The sequence below is a fragment of the Nasonia vitripennis genome, chromosome 5 (assembly GCF_009193385.2).
Source record: "Nasonia vitripennis strain AsymCx chromosome 5, Nvit_psr_1.1, whole genome shotgun sequence".
NCBI lineage: Eukaryota > Metazoa > Arthropoda > Insecta > Hymenoptera > Pteromalidae > Nasonia > Nasonia vitripennis.
In genome coordinates this window covers 21,366,794-21,388,406 of record NC_045761.1, presented here as the reverse complement: position 1 = coordinate 21,388,406, position 21,613 = coordinate 21,366,794, and the positions used below count along the sequence as shown (strand labels likewise).

The 21,613-nt window shown below is 37.6% G+C and overlaps 3 protein-coding genes across 11 annotated transcripts in view; 1 reads left to right on the top strand and 2 right to left on the bottom strand.

Moving 5' to 3' along the window:
* The first annotated feature begins 167 nt into the window (after window positions 1-167).
* Window positions 168-5,237, top strand: LOC100124091 (erythroid differentiation-related factor 1). 2 transcript variants are annotated; one of them, XM_031931523.2, is made up of 11 exons: window positions 174-358; window positions 439-542; window positions 691-1,723; window positions 1,796-2,212; window positions 2,278-2,620; window positions 2,719-3,221; window positions 3,309-3,509; window positions 3,594-3,961; window positions 4,039-4,357; window positions 4,432-4,753; window positions 4,821-5,237. In XM_031931523.2, the coding sequence occupies exons 2-11, from the start codon at window positions 513-515 to the stop codon at window positions 4,963-4,965; spliced, it is 3,681 nt and encodes a 1,226-aa protein (XP_031787383.1). In that variant the 5' UTR covers window positions 174-358; window positions 439-512; the 3' UTR covers window positions 4,966-5,237. The 2 variants fall into 2 exon arrangements, with proteins under 2 accessions (XP_001607933.2, XP_031787383.1); XM_001607883.6 differs by having other exon boundaries at window positions 168-542; window positions 3,330-3,509.
* A 3,700-nt stretch (window positions 5,238-8,937) lies between these two features.
* The window catches only part of LOC103316308 (guanylate cyclase 2D), a 281,070-nt gene continuing 268,394 nt past the window's right edge, over window positions 8,938-21,613 (bottom strand). For 5 of the 8 annotated variants that reach the window (XM_031931234.1, XM_031931236.2, XM_031931233.2 and 2 more), the window contains 12 exons: window positions 20,890-21,066; window positions 20,217-20,376; window positions 19,475-19,624; window positions 18,661-18,832; window positions 16,459-16,599; window positions 15,947-16,139; window positions 15,176-15,347; window positions 14,591-14,861; window positions 14,282-14,293; window positions 12,449-12,948; window positions 11,790-11,972; window positions 8,938-10,086 (listed from right to left, as the gene is read on the bottom strand). In XM_031931234.1, the coding sequence (XP_031787094.1) occupies window positions 9,692-10,086; window positions 11,790-11,972; window positions 12,449-12,948; window positions 14,282-14,293; window positions 14,591-14,861; window positions 15,176-15,347; window positions 15,947-16,139; window positions 16,459-16,599; window positions 18,661-18,832; window positions 19,475-19,624; window positions 20,217-20,376; window positions 20,890-21,066 (2,526 nt within the window). In that variant the 3' untranslated portion in view covers window positions 8,938-9,691. The remainder of the gene's footprint in view (window positions 10,087-11,789; window positions 11,973-12,448; window positions 12,949-14,281; window positions 14,294-14,590; window positions 14,862-15,175; window positions 15,348-15,946; window positions 16,140-16,458; window positions 16,600-18,660; window positions 18,833-19,474; window positions 19,625-20,216; window positions 20,377-20,889; window positions 21,067-21,613) is intronic. The other 3 variants (XM_031931238.2, XM_031931237.2, XM_032601008.1) reach the window with 3 other exon arrangements.
* LOC100680466 lies at window positions 13,036-14,205 on the bottom strand. The gene is made up of 2 exons (XM_003426444.5): window positions 13,628-14,205; window positions 13,036-13,520 (listed from the first exon to the last, which is right to left on the bottom strand). The coding sequence occupies exons 1-2, from the start codon at window positions 13,962-13,964 to the stop codon at window positions 13,474-13,476; spliced, it is 384 nt and encodes a 127-aa protein (XP_003426492.1). The 5' UTR covers window positions 13,965-14,205; the 3' UTR covers window positions 13,036-13,473.

Below are 21,613 nucleotides of genomic sequence, written 5' to 3'. Positions count from 1 at the left end.
GAAACTTTAAAATAATTTACATTAGTAGTTCGTCTCCGTCTTGGAAAGGTCGTTGGTCTATATGCTTTTGTTTCGCGCAAACAAATACAGATATATATATTAACGCACACCATGTCACCATGTGTGCTATATATAGGTAATATATATAGATGAGCACCAACGTATATGAGTTTATAATTCTCCAGCCGATATAGTCAGCTCAGCAGAGGACGCAGATTGTTCTCCCACTTTCTAGAAGTGTTTTTATTAATACACACACATATATAGGTACCGCAAACCAGAGGATACATGTGGGTTAATTTGAGTCGTTTGTCTTGAAATTTTTGGGCGATACTTCACAAAACCGGATAGAATTTTAGTTTCGTATATGTATTTTAGTATGTTTTGTCACGTGCTTTGCGTTTGGATTGTTTGATTATAAAGCTAGTTTGTTTTTAGAACGAAAAATAACAATATCATACAGCTTGTAGTTCAAGTAATGAGAGAATGTGAGTTTTTTAAACAAAATCACAATGACGGAAGATTCTAATAATCTTCTTCCAGTAAGTTGTATTGTGTTGATAATATTTATTTTTATTTAGAGTTTTACAATTTAAATGATGAATTACATTAAATTTTTGCAACTGATAATTTGTCTTGAATCAATTTTTATAGTATTGATCGTTATTGATAAGAATAATTTTGCTTCAGTTAAAATTGGAAACAGTGCCAGATTCTCCAACGAAACCAGTTAAATCAACTGCGGTAGTTAAGTATTCTGCCGTGCCTAATCCAGCAACCTTTGCACAGTTACAATGCAATACAGATTTAAATCTACCTCCCAGCAATTGGCTGAGCACTTCAGCCGAAAGTTATGGACTTCAAAATATCTGGTCCCGGAATACTGGATTTTCCAGTTTTCGTATGGCTCACATGTTTCCTGACTGTGTTGGTGAAGTGGACGTTGTTTCAGATGCAGAAAATATAAAGAAACTTTTGAAATTGCCCTATAGTGGTGACTCAATATCTATGATAGTACATCGAATAGAAAACACTTTGCTACTTGATGATTTTGACGTACACAAATATCTACTCAGGCAAGCAGAGTGTGATTGGCAATGGCTAAGAAAGTTCTTTTATGATCAGATTTTTCAAAATTTGGGTGACAAAGAAAAGAGACTCTTTCCAAAGGCAAATAGTAGAAATGCAATTCAACAAAAGAATTTAATGTCCAAGTTTTTCTATCATTCATTGGTATTAGAAGATGATAAGGAACACAATGATGCAAAGCCAACTTTGCCCGTGGAAACACTTCAGTCTACATTACCCGAGCCTTCTCAAGAAGAAAAACTTCCAGATCCAAATTCAAGTCATGAATTTGCTAGAAATGTTGTATGGACTTTTGAAAATATACAAATGTTAATTGGTACTGACATGCCGATATTCGGTGGTGAAACTCACCCATGCATAAGTTTGAGATTACGTGATGCTACAAAACCAATTAATGTATTAACTGGCATAGATTACTGGTTGGACAATTTAATGTGCAATGTGCCTGAAGTGGTGATGTGTTATCACTTAGATGGTATAGTGCAAAAATATGAATTGATAAAAACTGAAGATCTCCCAAATATAGATGATGCCAAGTTTAGCCCTAAAGTTATAAGAGATATTGCTCAAAACATTTTAAGTTTTTTAAAGAATAATGCTACTAAGGCTGGCCATACTTACTGGTTATTCAAAGGTATACTTATCGTAAACTACATGTCATGTTATTTATTATTAACTTTTCTTAAGCTTTAATTTTAACTTTTAGGTAAAAATGATGATGTTGTCAAATTGTACGATTTAACTTCTCTGTGTGATATGTCAGAAGACAAGTCTCAAAATCCCTTTACTGTACCTGTTGCCATGCTTCTCTATCGAGTTGCCAGAAATATGAAATATTCATCAGATTATAAAAAAAATCAAGGCACTATTCGGATGCTCCTCAAAAATTGCATTCAACTACTACCTAAGGAAAAGTATCCTCAAATTGTCACATCTGCTCATTATATGTTAGCTGATTTATACATACCTGCTGATACTGATCCTGCAAATCCCAATTTAGTGGATCAGGGTGATGAGGATGATGCACATAGTGAATGTGGTAGCAATGCAGAAAGCGAAAAGAGTGATGAGAAATTTGAGCAAGATATGAGTGCTGCTATTAAGAGCTTGACCTTAACTAAAAGTGAGTTCCTTATTGACATTTGTTTATAAATTAAAAATATATTGATAAAATTTTGTATCTTTCAGTCAAAGAACATCATCTGAAAGATCAAGATTTTGAAGAATTTAAATTTAAGCCACCACCAATTTCTGGAACTGTGGAAGAAAGATGTCAAATAGCTCTGGAACACGTATCAAATGGTCTTGATTGTTTGAAGTACTTCCCTACGAAATCAGAAGATCAGAAATCTCAAACAGAGGAGCAAGACAAAGGAAATACAGAGAAGGAAAAACCATTGGACGAAGAAAAAGTCAATATGGCCAAACCCTTCCAAGCCATTCCAATGCCTTATGCGCCTCTTAAAACAAAAACTGATTCGCCGTTGCCTGAATCGCTAACTGCTGATTCCAGTGCAAATAGCAGTCCCAGGTATACAACTTTATCATTAATGAATTAAATATTTGCAAGATTAATTTGTCTGATAAATAAGTAAACAAATTCAACAAATTCTTTCCAAATTATTCCAGTAACAAAAAAGGCAAAAAGCCAAAAAAGAAAAAAAAATCGGAGAAACTACCTGTCAAGAATCCACCGAGTAATAAAACAGTGGTCGAAGATACGACGGCGAAGGCGTTGCTGTGCAAGACCCAGTCGCAGACGCTGCCAACGTGGCAGGCGCCAAAAAAGGATGACAATCAAAGCTGGAGTTCCCACTTAAAGATTCTTCTCTATGAGAAGGCTTCGCTTGTCTTTGTCGTACTAGCTGAGAGGGAGTACTCAAACAAAAACTATGGCTCCTCGCTGAGATATATCCTCGCAGTGTTACGCTGTCAGAAGATTCTCGAGGTCTTTTGCAAAGTGAGGAACGGTAAATTTATTGGCTGTCTACTGGGCAGAGCTGGCGATTGTTGCTTTATGACTGTACAGAATTGGGCTGACGTGGAGAAGCACAGGAACGATTACGAGACTAAGACCATAACGGAGAACGCGATCACGGATTCTATCTTTGCTATGGAGGGTTCGGATATGAGTAAGTTTCATTCATACTTATAATATAATACGTTTAAAATATCGTTTAAAGCCTCTGAGTACTTTGTTTATGTATGCTATACGTAAGATTCATCTTATGTTACTACAGATGAAGCGGAGGTATTGCTGGAACGTTTTGATAGCTTAGAAGCTACTCTCATAGCTTCCTGTAAATGTTACGAGAAAGCATTGTATTTAGAACCATCAAAAGTTGATAAAAACAATCTGCTTCGTCGATTAGGCAATATTCATAATGAACTTGGAGTCTTGTACATGAACCAAGCTGGATGTAAGCTATATTTATTCAGTAAAAAATTAATTTTATCCAAACACCCGTTATAAAATGTGTCGTCTTATTTTTTTACTTATCAAGCGCGCTTCCAGAATGATGAGACTGTAGATCCGAATTGCTTGAGCATAAAGATACCTTTGCTTCGCTCGGAACAGCACCTAGAGGCAGGTGCCAAGGCTTTCGAATTGGTGGGCGATAAGGCGAACTTGGCCTTACTTTATTCGAATACCGGTAGGCTAATGCGACTTAACGCCTATGTCCATAGGATCCAGACTAAAAAGGAAAAAGATTATTATATCAAAGCTGTGTCTAACTACCAGAAGGCTCTGGAGGATCTTGAAATGCGTGAAAGCAATCCTGCAATCTGGGATACTGTTGTTTGGGAATTGTCTTCAACGTATTTTAATATGGCTTCGTTACTTCAGGATTACCCACCTGTTGACACAACGGTTGTTTAAGATGCCTATACTAATAATATTAAGTTTATTAGAAGTTCCTCGATTTAATTTATTATTATTTTTTGTAGAATGAGGAGGAACTCCAGCGCGAAGTGTGCGAGATCTTCCAAAAAGCCCTTAAGTACTGTGATATTGAGACTCCAGGTCCTCGTCAGCCAGTCTATCAGTTCCGTGCTGCGGCGATTCAGCATCGATTGGCTTCGCTCTATCATAGAATTTACTGGAAACTCAATAACGAGGCCGACAGTTCTAAGCGCAAAAATACTTTACAGTTGACCAAGCGCTACTACGAGAAATCGGCCAAACTTTTTCTTGCTTTGGAGCAGACGACTGAGTTTCTTAGGGTTCAGATGGAACGAGTGGGACTTGCTGAAGGTCAAGCTGAAGGTAAGGATATTTGATGATATTTCATAATAATTCGTATCAACTTTATTTAAATATTATTCGCGATATTTTTTTAGCTTCTAATGCTTTTCATGTAAAATTAAAAGCATACAAGAATGCGCTGGAATTGATACTGCAAAGTAGACCTATCATTAAAATCATAATAGAACGAAACAAAAGCATTGTTAACAATAAAGAAAATATTCCTAAGCAAGAGAAGGTGGATAAACAAAATCAGGTCGACAGTAGTAAAGAAAACGAAGAAATAAATTCCGATGAAAAAAAGCAAATAAATGAAGAACAAAAACTTGTTGTTTTGCTGGAGCAACGGTTACAGCTAATTTTGCTAACATTGACCAAGTTATACGTCAACAAGAGTTCAGCGAATCAGAAAAAAGAGTAAGTTGTTTGATTTCTATTACTCCTATTGCAATAAAATAGATTTAAATCAATCTGAATTTTTTAGGGGTGATAGGAATGTTGCTTTTTACAAAAAATGCTATTGTCTCACATTGAGAGCAAAGACACTATCAGGCATTGAACTGATCAAACATGTTGCAAACGTTTTGGAAAAACTTGAGAAAACTATGCAAGAGTCAAAAGATTCGTAGTTGATAAAGAAGCCACTGTATTAAAGTTTTCTAATATTAGAGTAATTCTTTTATGTAAGTAGTTAAATATTTTTATATACCTTGAAGCCAAATTAGAAAAAACATGATTGTAAAAACTATGGTAAAATGCATAGTGGAAATTCTGTACTTTTTGTAAATATCATGACTGACGCTTTTACTATTTATGAACTATTTATTAAGAAAAACCATTTTGCTGATTTCCGCAGTGTTTTGAAAAGATAAATAAAAGTTTATTGCATACTTAAAATTTATTTGTGACAATTTTATTTACCTATAACGCATAAAGGAAGGATTTAATAGTGACAACAGGATGCAATTAAGAATTTAAATGAAATAATTTATTTGTTACGATTCTTTATTGCTATAATTCTAGATTTCGAGTAGCGGAACGGATACAAACGTTCAGCCTTCGGCGGATATATATACACACCATACGTACGATTTTACAATAAAAGATAAATTCTGTCAACATTCAACATTTAACCGTAGAGCAAATTCCTTTCTTTGTATAAATGGCTATTGATTTTCTGTTCCAACAAAAGGGATCAGATAAGTTAAACGGACTCTCGAAGCGTTGAGTTTGTCATGTTGCTTTTCATTTTAATATTCATTTTTCACTGCGGAACCCGCCGCATATGGGCGCAATTTCTATTTCTCGCTCACTATCATTGACACTTTCTGACCATCGACTCAATAGAAAATGTAGTATTTACATGAATTTTGTGTGTATATATATATATATATATATATACACACACACACACACACCTTTGCTTGATGTACACACACACACATATATATATATATACACATCAGTAACATCAAATACGACTTAACAATACATATGCGACGAAATATTTTCTTTTGGAAGTATACTGTTTTATTGATAAAATCATACTTTAAATTTGCTCGATATAATTATGGATAGAGATTGTTAAAACACAATATTCAACATGTCTTTTTTAGAGATACTTTTATAATTTATATGCTCCAATGTACTTCCGAAAGTAGATTCTCGTCATTTTGCATATTAAGAATTATAAATTTCTCCTACACCTTTTCGTTCATAATTCATTTTATGCATATAATATAATTATCTACAGAAACACGCGTTTGAACTACAAAAGGAGATTAACGTTTTATACGTAAGAATTACTTATACATGAGATTTTTTTATCCTCGATTGTTACATTTTCATTGATCTCTACATAACATTTAAGAAATATCTCTTCGAAAGCCGCTAAATATATTTATACATATCACGATCATCATACACCCATCGTGCTCAGACGATTGTCATGTACTTTTTTTATGAGAACCCTCAGAAAATTTTAATTTTAGTACGCATTGAATTCGATTAGATTTTATTTTTTAGTTTACACTTCAGCTTAGCGTTCGAAATAACAAATGATTGCTTCATTTTGTGCTCAAGAGACGTTTATAAATTTATTTAAACGTTTATATATATATATATATATATATATATATATATATATATATATATATATATATATAAAATTGGAGTACAACATAAGAAGGTTGCAAATTGAAATATTTTTAGTAAATTATAGTGTAATAATAATAATGACAATAATGACTAGTTTAGAATTAATGCTTTTCATAAAACGTAAAAAATGTATAACGTAATAATTCAAGTAAAAGGAATAAATACTCATATATTATAAGATATCATACTAAAGAGAGAGATCATAGAATCATTGCATAAGTGGTACATCCCAGCGAATATACGCAATAAAAATAAAAGTTTTATTTTCGAATTGAGAAAGTTCTACTTGTATTGTACAGTGAATAATTACAATGTATATATTACTTTATTGAACGTTCGGGCATATAATAGAATTAGAGCTGCTTTACTGCGTTAACGATGATAAACACTTGAAGTAATTAATTCGATATACTATTTATTACCCTTATTAGTATTGATAAGTGTTTTTGTACCTCTTTATCCAACAGTATATCTCAATTTTTGTTAATAATTATTAAGAAGGTTGCGAATATGTTTATTAGTTATTGCTAAAATACCGAAGGAATTTGATACTTGGTAGTATAGTCTGACGGATACGTTACTTTATAACACATTTTTTTTCGAGATCGTTGCCGACACGACGATTACAAAGCTTTATTTTTATTATATATTAATATTAATATTCATTTTGTTTAGGCCGATAGAAAAAGGTATTTATTTACACGTCGCCGTCCTTCCATCATTTCTGCATCGCCGATGCATCTTATAAGTCTATTTATGCTGTTTTCGGTTCGTCTTTCGACGCTAGAACTCTCTTCTTCGCGAGGAAACTTTTACAGATACGTTATTGAGCTTTATAACGCATTTTCTTACATACTTTTGAATGTCAATTAAAACAAGCACAGTATATTTATTTAGTAAATATGTATAATGTGAAATCTTACTAACATGTAAATGTAGCAATGGTACTTTTATTCATCTGTAACTGATAAGTGTGCTAAAACGACTTACGCTTCATACTTTATTTAAAATTTTTTTAATAAATACATTCAGTGTTGCTTTACTTTTATTAAAAGTATAATATAATGTTTGTGAGGATTTTCAATCATAATATGAACCTTCTCTTTATTATACTTTTAATTGAATCAAGTGAAATCAGTATTTTTCGATATAAAATGTTAGTCTCTGTGATTTCTATTTTTTTGAATCCACACACAACTGCTAGGGATTATGAGTACAGGTCAGCAAGGATTTCTAAGTTTATAGAATTGTATACATATTATTTCTATGATTATAATCATGGTATCCACTGACCAGCAGCATTGATATTTTGTGCAATTTGTTGGCATTGAAATCTCAGTTGCGGACTAGTCCATTAGTTTGATATCGTGCGAATGTAATTGAAGACAGGTACGCCATGCATTTTTATTTTTATTTATATCGATACAAAATATACGTTGATTAATCGTAGGGAACTTTAATTATTCTCACACAATCTCTTTGTTCATATTTATTGTAAACAAATATTTACAATTCATATGCTTACACAACCATTATAATTTAGATTATTATTGTGCTTTGACAGTTGTTAGATTCTAATACAAATCATATCTATAGTAAGTAAAAACTTTTGTAACTCTGTAAAAAGTATTTTTTTTTATACAAGAGTTTTAAATATTGAATATTTATACTTTTGCTACATGCTTTCAACTGATTACTAAAAGTAGTACAACGATTATTTAAATTGTTTTTTTTTTAAATTTGTATCTTATAAAAAATATATATTTTAAGCTAAACTAAATCTATTTAAAAAATATCTGCGAGTATATTACAGAATAGGATTATACACTTTTAAGCTAAAACTCTTCGTTCTAACTAATTCATAAGTATACCGTCTTCGCTGATAATGAATTGGTATATATTTTCGAGTATCACAAAATAACTGTACTGAGTTTTCATATTTACATATAGGTATTCTTGCATAAACTTATAGAAAAATATACAAAGATGTATACTCTTCGTTTTAAACTAAAAAAGTTCACTGCATTACTGGAAAGCCCACAACTGAGATTTTGAGTAATTTATTATATCGCATATTCATATTGATATAGCTTTGAGTTAATTTTTTGATGTACAAATAAAAGTAGTTTTCGTTGTACAAAAAAAAAACACACACACACGCACACACGACACACGCGCACGCACACACATATTCTCATCCCCAACTCCAATCGACGGTTGATTTTATTCCATTTTCACACGAGTGAATTGCTATAGAATAATAACGAAAGTACGTCGCAACGGCGGGTCAATTTATTTCATGCAGATTGAAAAAAACGTGATCGAGTTTCGGATTGGAAGACGAGCAGGAAACTTGATTTCTCGCGGGAAGGGCTGTCGCGTCGGAACCTTTTTTCCGTATATATATATAGATAAATTGATTTGTGTTGTAATATATTTGTATAGCAATTAAAATTCCCGCCTATGTTTATGTATACACGTATTGTGCTGCGGTATATAGCTGGCTTGGCTTCTCTCCTTTTGCTTACAATCAAAACTAGTCTAGCTCCGATTCTCCTAGCACACGCATCGGACATAAATATATTCTCTTTACCAGTATACAAGTGTGTCTCAATTATTATAACCTAATCCACTCGCACCTACTCCTACATCAATTTGTAACATTACGAAGGGTGTATGTGTATATATTATGTTCAGTGTTGTCAAGAATATTCAAACGATGTATGTATTATAGTCATTCACCTTAGTAGAAAGTATACATATATGAACACCCTTTTAATCTCTTATAAAGAATTCTTTTGATATTTTTATTTTCTCTTTTTATATAATCGTTACGATATTTAACCTTTTTGGAACGAATATAATATACTCATTATCTTAAAATGTAGCAGAATTGTGTGTACGGGGGTTTTGATTACTGTGTTTATTTCTGGTCGTGTATACAGGTCAGAATTAATGATTCGATAAAACAACTAAAAGTGAATATCGTTCAAGAAAAAAAATTCGGTTAAACAATACCAAAGATATTATTTGAGTTTGATATGGTCAGAAAACTCCAAGATATTACAAATACGACTAGATATACAGCTCACAATGATAAAAAACCAGTACACACCCGGAGGTCCAACAGTTTGAGATCATCATAGATTTACAGCACTTAAAATTTACAACACGAACTTTAGAAAAAAAAGTTCTAGTTCAGCGCAATGTGAGCGACTCTACGGACAGCGACACGGAAGCCGAGTGCCTGTAAGCTTGCCCAGCACTAGCCTGAGGCGTACTGGGCACCTCTTCAATGCGTTCCAGGTCGTTGGCCGCACCTGCGCTGTTCTGTTTGAAGAGCCTCGGCGGTGGCCTGTGTTGCAGCGGCACTTGCTGCTCGGACGAAGAAGCTGCTCCCGAAGACGATGCTCCTGTCGGCTCGTCAGCTCGGTCCAGGCTGAACTGCCGGCGTAAGAGTCGGCAGCTACCGCCAGCCCGGCCTGCAGCGATACTACTCTCAATGTCCAGCGACTTGATTCGAGACCGACCGAGGGTGCGACGCGCGTGCAGGCTTTTCTCCGCGATGCTCGGCTCGAACGACGTTTTGCCGGCTTTGTTTTCGCGATTGTTATGTTGTTGTTGGTGGTGGTGTTGTTGTGAGGCCATATAGAAAGAATAGAGAGAGAGAACGAGCGGTGCTCGAGTCAGCTGAGGCTGTCTTTTTTTTCATTTTGCGAGTCATTTGCAGATATGTACCAAAGCTATATAAGGGGAATTTTCATGTCAATTTGGTTTGTTTTTGGTGCTATTGTGAAATACTGAAGCTACTGTGCCAGTGCAACTGAATTGGCATTTGATGGATAGCTTATCAAACTCGACCTTTACTACTGAATTGATAGGCTGTTTGTTTTAAATGAAATAAATGATATACCTAATATAGATGCGTCTACTTAGATTTAAATAAATTTCTGATAAAATACAAAAAGTATGTTTGCCGCATTGACATGTAAATTCCATGAAAAACATTTTCATACTTGACAATACAAACGAACAGTAATAAGAGATCTTTATATTCTACTGTCAAAACTTGTCAACAATATATAATACTGACAGAGAGCACAACGAAGGAGTCTAGTTTTCAAGTGTGAGGGCTTGGATTTAAAGTCTTGAATGCAGGCTCGTTGATAGGAGCGACTTTGATTATCGATTGATCCTGGAATAGGGTCGAACTACTCGGGAGAGGATCGGGAGTACTATTTCTAAACTCTAACTACTTGAGAATAGTCCGCATAGTCCGCATGCTCGGATGGGCTAATAAGTATACTCTACAATTACACTGTAGATTTAAAAATTTTATACAGTATTTACAAAAGTTGATATTGAAGGTATAACAGAGTGTGAAGTAAGTTCACTGAAATTAATTTTTTCCTCTTAAAATTTTGGAAATAGTTGTATATTGTATTTGTAACTACAAATAAAAAACAACCTTTTTCTACTGCATACTTTGTTGAAGGAAGAAAGGAAATCAATCGATTACTAGTCAGCCAGAGTTTGTAATCAAGACTTTAAAGAGTTGTAGTTTAAATGCTAGCGTCAATCGGATAGAAATTTTACGGTATACCAACGAATCAAGTATACGTTAATAACTCTACGAACACCAACGACATATAAAACTACTGGAGATTTACGAGACGTCGATAAAAACGAAACTGTCGTAAATTATCAAACATCACATTTATTTTTTCGAACTTCTCCACCAAATTAATGATAAAACAAAAAGCAGAGCTTTTGCAGCTTTTTCAAAAGCCAATCTTCGTTCGCTCTGATAAAAAAATGTATACACGAAAATCGATATATTTCAATACTTTACGACATTGCTATTTGACAACAAAGCTGTGCAGTCTGATCGTAATCTATATACGGTAAATAGGAAAAATAGTTGAAATTGAATGTCTATACAGCAGCTTCAATGCAAACCCGCAGTGCTTGCTTTTTATGTGTCTTTTATAATACAACACGCCGAGATGCATCTGATATGCACAAAAGTTAAAAATAATCGCACAAATTTCCAAACGCTATAAGTAAACAATTTCAATAATTCTATCGAAAACACTACACAGCCGTATATAAAACGCATCTCGTTTTTCTCCAAATTTAACACGCACAACAGCGATTAAAAACTTTACGATACAGAATATAATTGTAATTACAGCGACAGAGAGTAGATAGAGAGATAATATAGTACACGTGAAGACAGAATAGAGAGATAATACACGAAAAGCCAGCACGAGAGATCGGCGCAACCGATACTCACCATACGAGTGCTCGTTTGGCGACAAGCACCGGTAATGATTGTAAGGTGTGCTTAGGTCATCTTCGTCGATGACGCCAACCCGACGAGGCCTTCCGCGAAACACCGAGCTCGAAACCGAGTTGATGGACGTTGATGAGGCACCGAGAAGCGCTGCTGCTACTTCTGTTGCTGATACAGGGGTACCTGTTGGGCGAATCGGTAATCGTTAAATGATAGTACTTTCGGAATATAGGGTGTTAAAGCGAGTTATGATCGTTTATTAATTTGGATGCTTTGTGAGATTGATTAATTCATGAAACTGTATGATACGGACTACTAATGTATATAATAGCATCCATTTTGATAAGGCGTATGAAGTTACCTGAATTTCAGAAGGCTCTTTACTACCCGAACACATGTTTTCGTTTAAATTTTATAGCAAAAAGAATACTATGATATAATAGCTGATTTCAATTCCTCTAACTTTGGTTAAAAACCTACGAAGCAATAATCTTCCCACCAGTGTCTCGATTTCATGCCATAATATCCACCCTAAGATACCAGCTTCTTGCGTGTAAAATATCAACTACCAAAAACCGCATTACTAAGCAAAACCAAAAGTGGCAGTCACCTAATGAACCAACTCTACAAAGACCTGAACAATAGTCGTCGACACATACCCTCGCTCCGCTCCGACAAGCAACTGGCAGACTCACCCAGCGTCATGGGGTTATCCCCGCTGGTGCTTTTCGTGACAGTAGCACTAGCGTAATCCGGCGTCGACCTGGTTCCATCCCTGCAAAAAGCCACGTCAATCGTATCGGACGGTCCTACCGATCTCATGGAGAAACTTTGGCCCAGAACAGCTGCTCTGTCCTCGTGTACTGACACGGCTACTCGTTTGAGACCTGTGCCTTTGTCAATGGACGATTGTTCGCTGTGGGCGAACTTGGCTGGTGATGCGTGTGATTCACGACTAGTGGTAGCGACGGCTGGGAGGGAGACCGCGACGCTACACTCGGCTGAACTATCATCTTCTGTTGAGTTTAGCGTTGGAAGTTGACCGGTAAGATGAGCTATTAGACTTGAGGTTGAATCCGAGGGCTGTTGCTGGGGTTGTTGTTGCTGTTGTTGTTGCTCGGAGGTTTGAAGAGTCTCCAGGATTAAGATATCTTCGATTCTAGAAATTCAAATGATTAGGGATTTAGTGATGATCGAATTCAGATATTATTTTGAGGAAGGTGCGAGAATTAGTAATGACACGTGATTATCTGACAATGTTGACTTTATTTTTACTGAGAAATTGTACAAAACGTAAATTAAAATGTTGTCGTAAATGACAATACTTGTGTGGATGATGCCTATTAATATCAACAAAGTAGTTTTATGTATTTTATTGAAAAACTGCGTTTTTTGATGTATTCTGCTGATTAGAGAAGAATAAAAGTGCTTTATTGATGCCGTTATCAATGTGAATAAAATCGATGATAGTGAGGTATCTGGATAAGATAAAAAAGCTAAAGTAGTTTATCAGAAAAAAATTCAACGCTTTGTGAATTAAATTTAACGAGACTTTAATACAAAAATTTGATATTATGCGTGATGCAGAACCTGTGATTGTACAAACATTTGCGGACTTAATAACATGGATTTGACAATACATCATAGAGTTAAAGTGTGGTTCGATTGATGGTTCATCCACTTATTAGCTATTCTTTCTCGTTCGACGTTTCTTAATTTGAGGCAGCGCATCTGGAACAAAAGCACAAGATATGCAAAATTATCCGAAAAGGGTTATGTATACAATTGTTATCTATAATACGTCACTCAATAATCATCTAAATTTATCTCATACATACCTGTTCTCATAAGTGTATGTCTAATCGAAGGATAATAATTCACGGCCTTTCTAATCCTCAGACTTCTCCTCAAAACATGCGGTTCACTGTCTTTCTTTTCACTAGGATCTTTCTTATTTTTGGTAGTCGCCACGCTATTCTCACTACTAGCTTCTTTTTTCTGAGCCACATTTTTCGAATTTTTCACCGGTTCTGGATCGTCCGAATTGTCGTTCATCATCTGATTCAAGTGCTTTAATTCATTTCTGTGTTTCGCGCTTTCTATCGCACTAAGTCTACTGTATTTTTGAACTGCGCTTGTGTACGGATTGTAGTCGCTGCTATCGGAATCGGACATTTTTAATTCAACTATTTCAGATTTTCTTTCGAGTATGTACAAATGACGAACGGAAAATACGAGATTTTGCCACACTCAATAGATTTGAACGTGAAGCTGTCTGTTCCGTTGCAGATAGTCGACTGTTAGCAAAAGCGGCGGTAATTTTTGTTATCACGAGACTTATCGCTACGCGTATATTTATTTATAGACGCAACTTCAGTCTACGCATGCGGTAATAAGGACTTCTTGTTTGAAAATTGAAATTTCAAATTCGCTCATAAAGCCGTAAAATTACGATGTTATTATAATTGAGAAAAATTCTATGGTACACTTACCCATGATCCTCGCTAGGAAACAGCAACCATGAAACAAAAAATAAACAAAAGAATAAAGCACATAAGTTTAACTTTATTCTCGAAAATTTAAAACTTTCGTTCTGGATAGAATAAAAAATTTAGTTTCTAAACTTTTATAAGCAAACCGTATTGAGTGACCGTATCGAAAACTCTAGAAATTTAACGTCACTCTGATATAATACTTCCTCTATCCATACAGGCTTTCAAATTTTACATACATCGTTTCAAAGAAAGTCCAAGAGTCACAATAAATTACTTATAAAATAATTTTCCTAAATCTGAACTCACCCGAGTGGTGGTGGCACCGGCAGCTCCTTATCAAAATCCTGCTTGCCCAGTAGCCAGTAGGTAGGCATTTTGCCCTTACCCTTGATATCAGTACGTCCCCGGTACTCGATGACATAGCCGCCAACTTGTGTCAACCGATCTCGTGTCGCCTGACTCAAGTGGATGCGCCAGGGTGCACCCGTCGACTCCATCCGCGAAGCCGTGTTCACAGTGTCGCCGAAGAGACAGTACCTTGGCATCGTCAGACCCACGACTCCAGCGCAACATGGTCCTACAAAATTTATTAGTATTTTTAAGATTTATCAAAACTGACAACTGTATGCGTGAAGGATTATGGTTATCGCTCGCTATTACAATTTCACGCTAGTCTCTAAACCACCGATAACGGATCAATGCGATCTCCCCATTGAATGCCTCCGTAAATCAATCGCTCATGAACCAACGTTACAGATACGACCAACATAACCCATTTCAGTGTATGAACGTAAAGAGCTTTATCTCGACTCGAAAGCACTTTTAAAATCGAAAGGAAAGACGAGTACAGCATCAGCAGCCGAAGGAGTCGAGATAAAAGTAAACACATACCTGTGTGAAGGCCGATTCTGAGCCTGAGCTGAGTATTGGGCAAGTGCCGGAGCTTGAACTTGCCGCTCTGATGTAGCAGGTCTAGAGCCATTGTCGCTATCTGACTGGCGTGATCCGGTATCCTCACGGGACAGCCGCCGACCACCATGTAAGCGTCGCCTATCGTCTCCACCTGTAGCATAACCACACAAACGCTTTATAGATAGGTACGCATACGCCCTTCGGTATCTCCGAGCGTTGCGGATATAGCATTTTGCCGGTGTGGACACTGGAGATATGTATACTTTTGCGGAGCCGAAGCTCTTGTTATTCCGACGTCCATGTGTAACTTTATTTTAAATTCTCAATTCAAAAATTAAATATCTACTCGTATACGTGCTATCCTGCCAAGCTGTCTACTATAGACTTTTTCTTTAAACTTGTCTCTTAAAAGTTATAGCCGGTCTATTTATATTGCTTTTTTTATATTTGAAATTTAAAAAAATTTTATTTAAAATACTTTCATTTTGTTAAAATACAAGCTTTCTCAATAGCAATATCTTGCTAAAGGCAGCCTTATATCGCACACGACCGCGAGAGAAAAATCTTATCCGCCAACAAATGTTTACCCAAATCCCGCTCGCAAGCAACACGTGCTTGCACCGCAACGGTGTTCCCTCGAGTATACGCATAACGCTCTCGGTGTCGCTCGACTCTTATTGAAAATTTTACGTCCGTTCCCGCGATCTGAATTGCAGAATCTCACCGTTGCTTGCTTGCATATATACTAACCTTGTAGACGTTGTAGGCGTTGATCGTCGCGTCGAAGCATGTGTACAGATCGTTGAGCAGGTCGACCACTTGGAAGGGCGTCGAGTAGGCGGATATGGTAGTGAAGCCAACGATGTCCGAGAAATAGATCGTCACCTCGGCGAACTCCTCTGGGTCCACTGGCATGCCGAGCTTCAGTTTTTCCGCTACCGAGCTGAAGAGACATTTTTTTTCTGTACTATTTTTTAAGTGCAGATATAATGAGAAAAGTTCCTCTGGAGGGAACTTTGATTGTTAATTGTAAGCGGCTTCGTTAAAAAGTCCCTTGCGCATCGATGAAGTTTTCGAATCGATTTTAGATAAGTCGGTGTTACATAATACGGTTTTTAATGAGTATCGAAAATGAAAGATTTTATACGGAACAATCGCTTTTCAGATGATAATGGTAGAGGGTCGATGAGGTGTTCTATTGTGTGCGCCGTTATATCGGGAGACAAATGAAAATACTTATTGCGGCTGGAGGACACACGTACCTCGGAAGCATGCGGTTCAGTAATTGTTCCGTTTTCTTCTTCTCCATGTCCAACTGTTCGGTCCTCTCGCGAATCAGCTCCTCGAGATTGTTCGAGTATTTTTCCAGCATTTGAAACATCGTGTCAACGAAATTGACTTTCCTGCAAAACAAAAAAAAAAAAAAAAACTATGTAGCAACAATGCCACTGAGGAAGTAATTGCATTTAAAATGAGACATTAATCGATTCTAAACATTGCGACTACAGTCGTTCGATCACCGCGAGTTGCTTTTAAAAATACAAAATATCTGGAGCGTGTACGAAACTTTTGGGTCACTGATTTCGGCGAAATAGCCGCAGAGGATTGTTGTGGGAGAGATAAAGAGTAAACTTTCAACGTTTTTTTTATCCCTTCTTTGTGTGGTTCGCTCTCGAAATTGCCTTTGGTAATACGATACACATGTGATTTTTAGATGAAAAATTCAATAGTATCATCGTCGCGACGCGAACATGAAACTAATAACGTCACACTCGATGCTTTTCTGTGGATTTTTTGAATAAGCGCATTACCGTAATTGCCGAAGTTGATGCAGAGAAAATTATTATGTAAATGGCGCTGTCAAACTGGGATGTTGCAGTCGAATTCATATTCATAGAATTTTCGAGCGTTGGTTTCGAATGCAAGGTTATAAACTCGTGAATAATTGTCGTAATAATAGCGACGTACGTACGTCAATGGCAAACAAAGATCGTGCGAAAAGCATCTCAAACTCAAACCCACGCGAGTGTCGAGAGATTTACTATAAGGTCAGCTCGATTTCCATACAGGTAATCCTCTTCTCGTACCGATACCTACATCCTCGACAACACACAGTGGGAAACTCAAGAGCTGCTTTAATAGCAGGGCAAGTGCTGTACTAGGTGGCTGGAATTAGCGTCCGAGAAGCTACTGCCTCCCTTTAAGCCCTCGAGGACCGGCGGCGCATCCTTTATGCTGGCCCACGTATGTACAATGTGAGTATGTGTGTGTAGGAGTTGGGAGTGTGTTTATCGGTTGCGAGCGATCCATTCAACTCGAGAGAACTATGGCCTGGAGAATGTCTTGCATGATGGAACAGTGGATTACGCTATTACTATTATCGTTCTTATAGTTATGGGCAGGAGTGGTTTGGGACGGATATTTGACTGCAACTCGTTGTATCGGTCTGTTTGTGACAATGGGGGGTCGTTACTTTGGCTTGTTATCGCGTCAGCGGTTCATTGTTGTCTCTGATGCTGATGTTAGATGATCATTTGTATTCTGTTTTAACGTTGATTATGGAATCGGAGTAATTAGAGTAGTGTGGGAGATTTTGGATGATGATGTCCTGCATGACTGTTATAAGAGCGTTGTTAGAATTTAATTATACGACAGCAACAGCAGAAAGTCATTAAACGTTAATCTAAAGTTGATTAAACATTTTGTTTCGATTTTAGACGTCGGATGGACAGGTTGTAGCAAGGCATCGGCATTTGACGAATTTGGAAAACTAATTGTAAACGAAAGCTAGCGAAAATGAATGTCAAATGACGAGAAGAAGACTGTAAAATATTTCAGGTAGATTTTTAAAAGTCAAACTTTCGTTAAAGCGATATACAAGAGTATCATTTTTGCACGTTACGTTGAATGAGTATAATAAGATGTACAGCGTTTTCTACTTTACGGCTAACATTCCTCATTTGGTGCCCGACACAGCGTATAATCTGTCTAAAACTTTTCTCGGAAGACCTATTTAATTCAATAAAGAAGCTTTCACATACCCATTAATTTTTATTCCAATACTCTCGAATCACGAGAACCATTAAATTTCCCTTGCACTCGATTGCATTAACGCAGCATACATCCTCCCGAAAACCGGAGGTTGCAGAAGTGTACCTTCAAAATTATAATCCTCCGTAGCTCTCCGAGTTCTCTCTCTCTCTCTCTCTCTCCATAATATTGGTCGACCGGAATCGATCGACCCCCACAGAGCATCAGCAGTTCCGGAGCGCGCCGCGAATGCGGGCCCGACAAAGGATACTCGCTTGCGGGAATTTCGGAGCGATTTTTCAGGACTGGCTTGAAAATCGATATGCGGTTTCGGGAGGAAACGATGCACCGTAATGGATTTTCGACTCGCTTGTTTGCAGCTTCGCTCTGCGGATATATGGAGGAGGGGAAGAGGATTTTATTTTTTTGCTGACCTGCCGTGATTGAGCTTCTTGAAGAGATCGTGGACGGCGTTGAAGTCCGGTCGCATATCCGCGTTCTCGGCCCAACACTGGCGCATGATATTGATAGCTTCCGGTGGCGCTGCGCCTTTGCTCACAGATGGCCTTATCAGAGGCGGCGGCTTCTTCACTTTCTCGATGATGTCTGTCGGACAGAGTTATTGCGGTTCATTTGGCGCATGATTTCCTTCACATTTTTTTAATGCGATTTCTTTTAAATTATATACGCGGCATTTTGAGTCTCTGGAATGTACAAGAGCTGAGTCGAGAAAGTATATATTGTAATAGGAATCAAATTTATACGAACGGCACGCCGTTGCTTCGAAAGTAGATACAGGACGAGTCTATTCAGACCGATATTAGAACACGTTTTTCTCTCAATTGTTCAAGGGGAGAGTACACTGCAATTTCGAAAAAGAGTCGTGAAACGCGTTTCTTCTGCTTAAAATTCAAATTTATGCAGCTTGAATCTATTAATTGTAAATAATGTAAATTAAACAAGCTTCATTGTAAATACTATCCCCTCAATTAACATCAACCCGAAAAATCGATAAAATACATTACAAACCCACAAATGGACAACTCAATCAAATGACCGTCAACAAATCTACCGCCACCCACGCATGATACACATCTCTGTGTCAGAGCCTCGTCGCGCAGTGATATAATTCTCTCTTTGGTCAGCCCCGCGCAATAATGACCTATACTCTCGCTGCACACGGACTGTAGCTCTCGCAGCGCGATGCGAGTAAACAGGGGGGCTGCGCGCTGGCTACTAAATACGTACCTTCGGGCGAGAGAGCGAGCATGCAAAAGGGTTCTCCGCGCACCACGACTTCCTGCATGACAATGCCGAAGCTGTAGACGTCACCGGGTTGGCTGCCCCGCTTTTGCAAGCCTGCGTGCCTCAGCAACTCCGGAGCTGTCCACAGCAGGTCTGAAATGTGCCATCGACAGACGAATTATTTGATGCACTCTCGCGTTGCGACTGCAGCTGTAGATGAGAGAGGGAATTCATTGTTTCTCCGCGTTTACTTATTTTGATGCGACGTTTTAACGTAGAATTGATATTAACGTTTGAATATCGTTCTGCGATTCGCGATTAATGCTGTGCTTTCTTAATTATATAAATACATCATAACGAGGCTCGAAAAAAGTTCGGAGACGTCTTGACTACGTTAGGGGCAAAAATAGACCTAGGGGTCAGCCCCGGGCTTGATGATGAAGACTCGTACATCATAACTCTAGCTCTAAGTTATGGATCTTAATTAGGTGGCGCAATATTTTTCTGATATTAAACGATGGAATCTGGTTGCCATAGCTCATTCTAACGACTCGTGGATTTTACGAGACGAGAGCGGGCTATTAAAGTACGCGATAAATTTCGGACAGAAGTGTGATACTAATAAATAATTTATCCATCAGCTTCTAGTTTCTACACTATCATAACTTAAGCAAAAAAAAAGAAATTAAAAACAGTTTCGAAACTTTCGCAATATCATGAAAAGAGACGGAATCCTCTCACGTACCTCTGGCAGTTCTCTCGGGCGGCTGGACGTTCTGGGCCTCGTAGAAAGCTGGCAGTCCATAGTCCGTGACCTTGAGCACCCATCGGGCATCTATGACGCAGTTCCGGGACGTCAGGTAGCCGTGTACGCGTATCGGTGTACTGTGCAGGTACTTCATGCCCTGAGAATTTTACGATGTTTTTGAAGAGAGAAAGAGATGGAAACGCTTTGTGTTGCTGGCTCGACGCGATTGGAGAGTGAGCCTTTGTGAGCACTGCTGACGTGGAGTATTCGCGATGCTTCGGTTGGGAATCGATGGTATATGTATTTGAGAAAGAATTTTTCAAAGCGACGAATTTCGTTAGAGAAATTTTGCTGACTTTTCGAAATTCAATGGGATCTAGAGATTTATGATGCTTGTGCATTTAGATTAAAATTACAACTCTTTGCTATTTTAAAGTACAATCCCCGAATATTTTCATATCCTTCAACAAGAACAATTTCTCTAACCCGAAATTGAACTTTTACTCCCCGCAAAACTTCCAACTTGAGAGCGCAGCGTCCAATCGAGCCAACATTCAGTGACAAACCATCACCGCAGCCTCTCCTCGCGTTGATCGGCCATCAGAACAATCGGAGAAAGTCGAAATAGCGAGTGACATCCATTTGTATACATATATAGGCAGTTACATACCCTGACGAGGTCGGTGAGAAGCGAGAGTCGGAAGGACCAGTCGAGCTTGATCTCGTCCTGCACAAGGACGTCCTCCAAGGAGCCTCTCGAGCAGTACTCGTAGACGATGCATGGCCTGCTGGGCTCTGTCAGGCAGCCGATCAGAGGGTTTAGATTCTCGTGGCGCAGACCATGTATCTGAAGTTTTGAAGCAAAGCGTTATAGTCGAGTGCGACTGACTGGCTTTGATGGCCTGCTGTGTTGGAGCTCGAGAGGCTCGAGCGTTGTTGAGAATTTTTGGGCTTGATGGGTGAGATTCGAGATACCTTTTTGGTATGGAATTGAAAGGAAAAAATATTTATAGGTGATAGCCGGTGAAACTACTTACTTTAATGAGTTCGTGAAAGTCGAACGAGTTTAAATAGCAATTAATTTGATACAAAGCCGACTCTAAATTCACCGGCGTTACAGCTCGAGTTACACCATTAAATCCGAATAAACTCGAAGTATCTACTAAAAAGACGATTTTCAAGAGTGTGAGTCAAGCATCACTTCCACGTCATTACGCAGCTCCGAGATATAGCTCGAAATCAAATACACAGCGAAAACGGAAAATAATCATCGCTCATCCAGAAGGAATAAAAAAGTACGTACATTCCAAAGCGGAGAAAATAAAATCACGCGATCGTCTCGAAAGTTAAATTAAACTTCCCGGTCGGCTTCAGAATCCAGCTGTATACGCGCA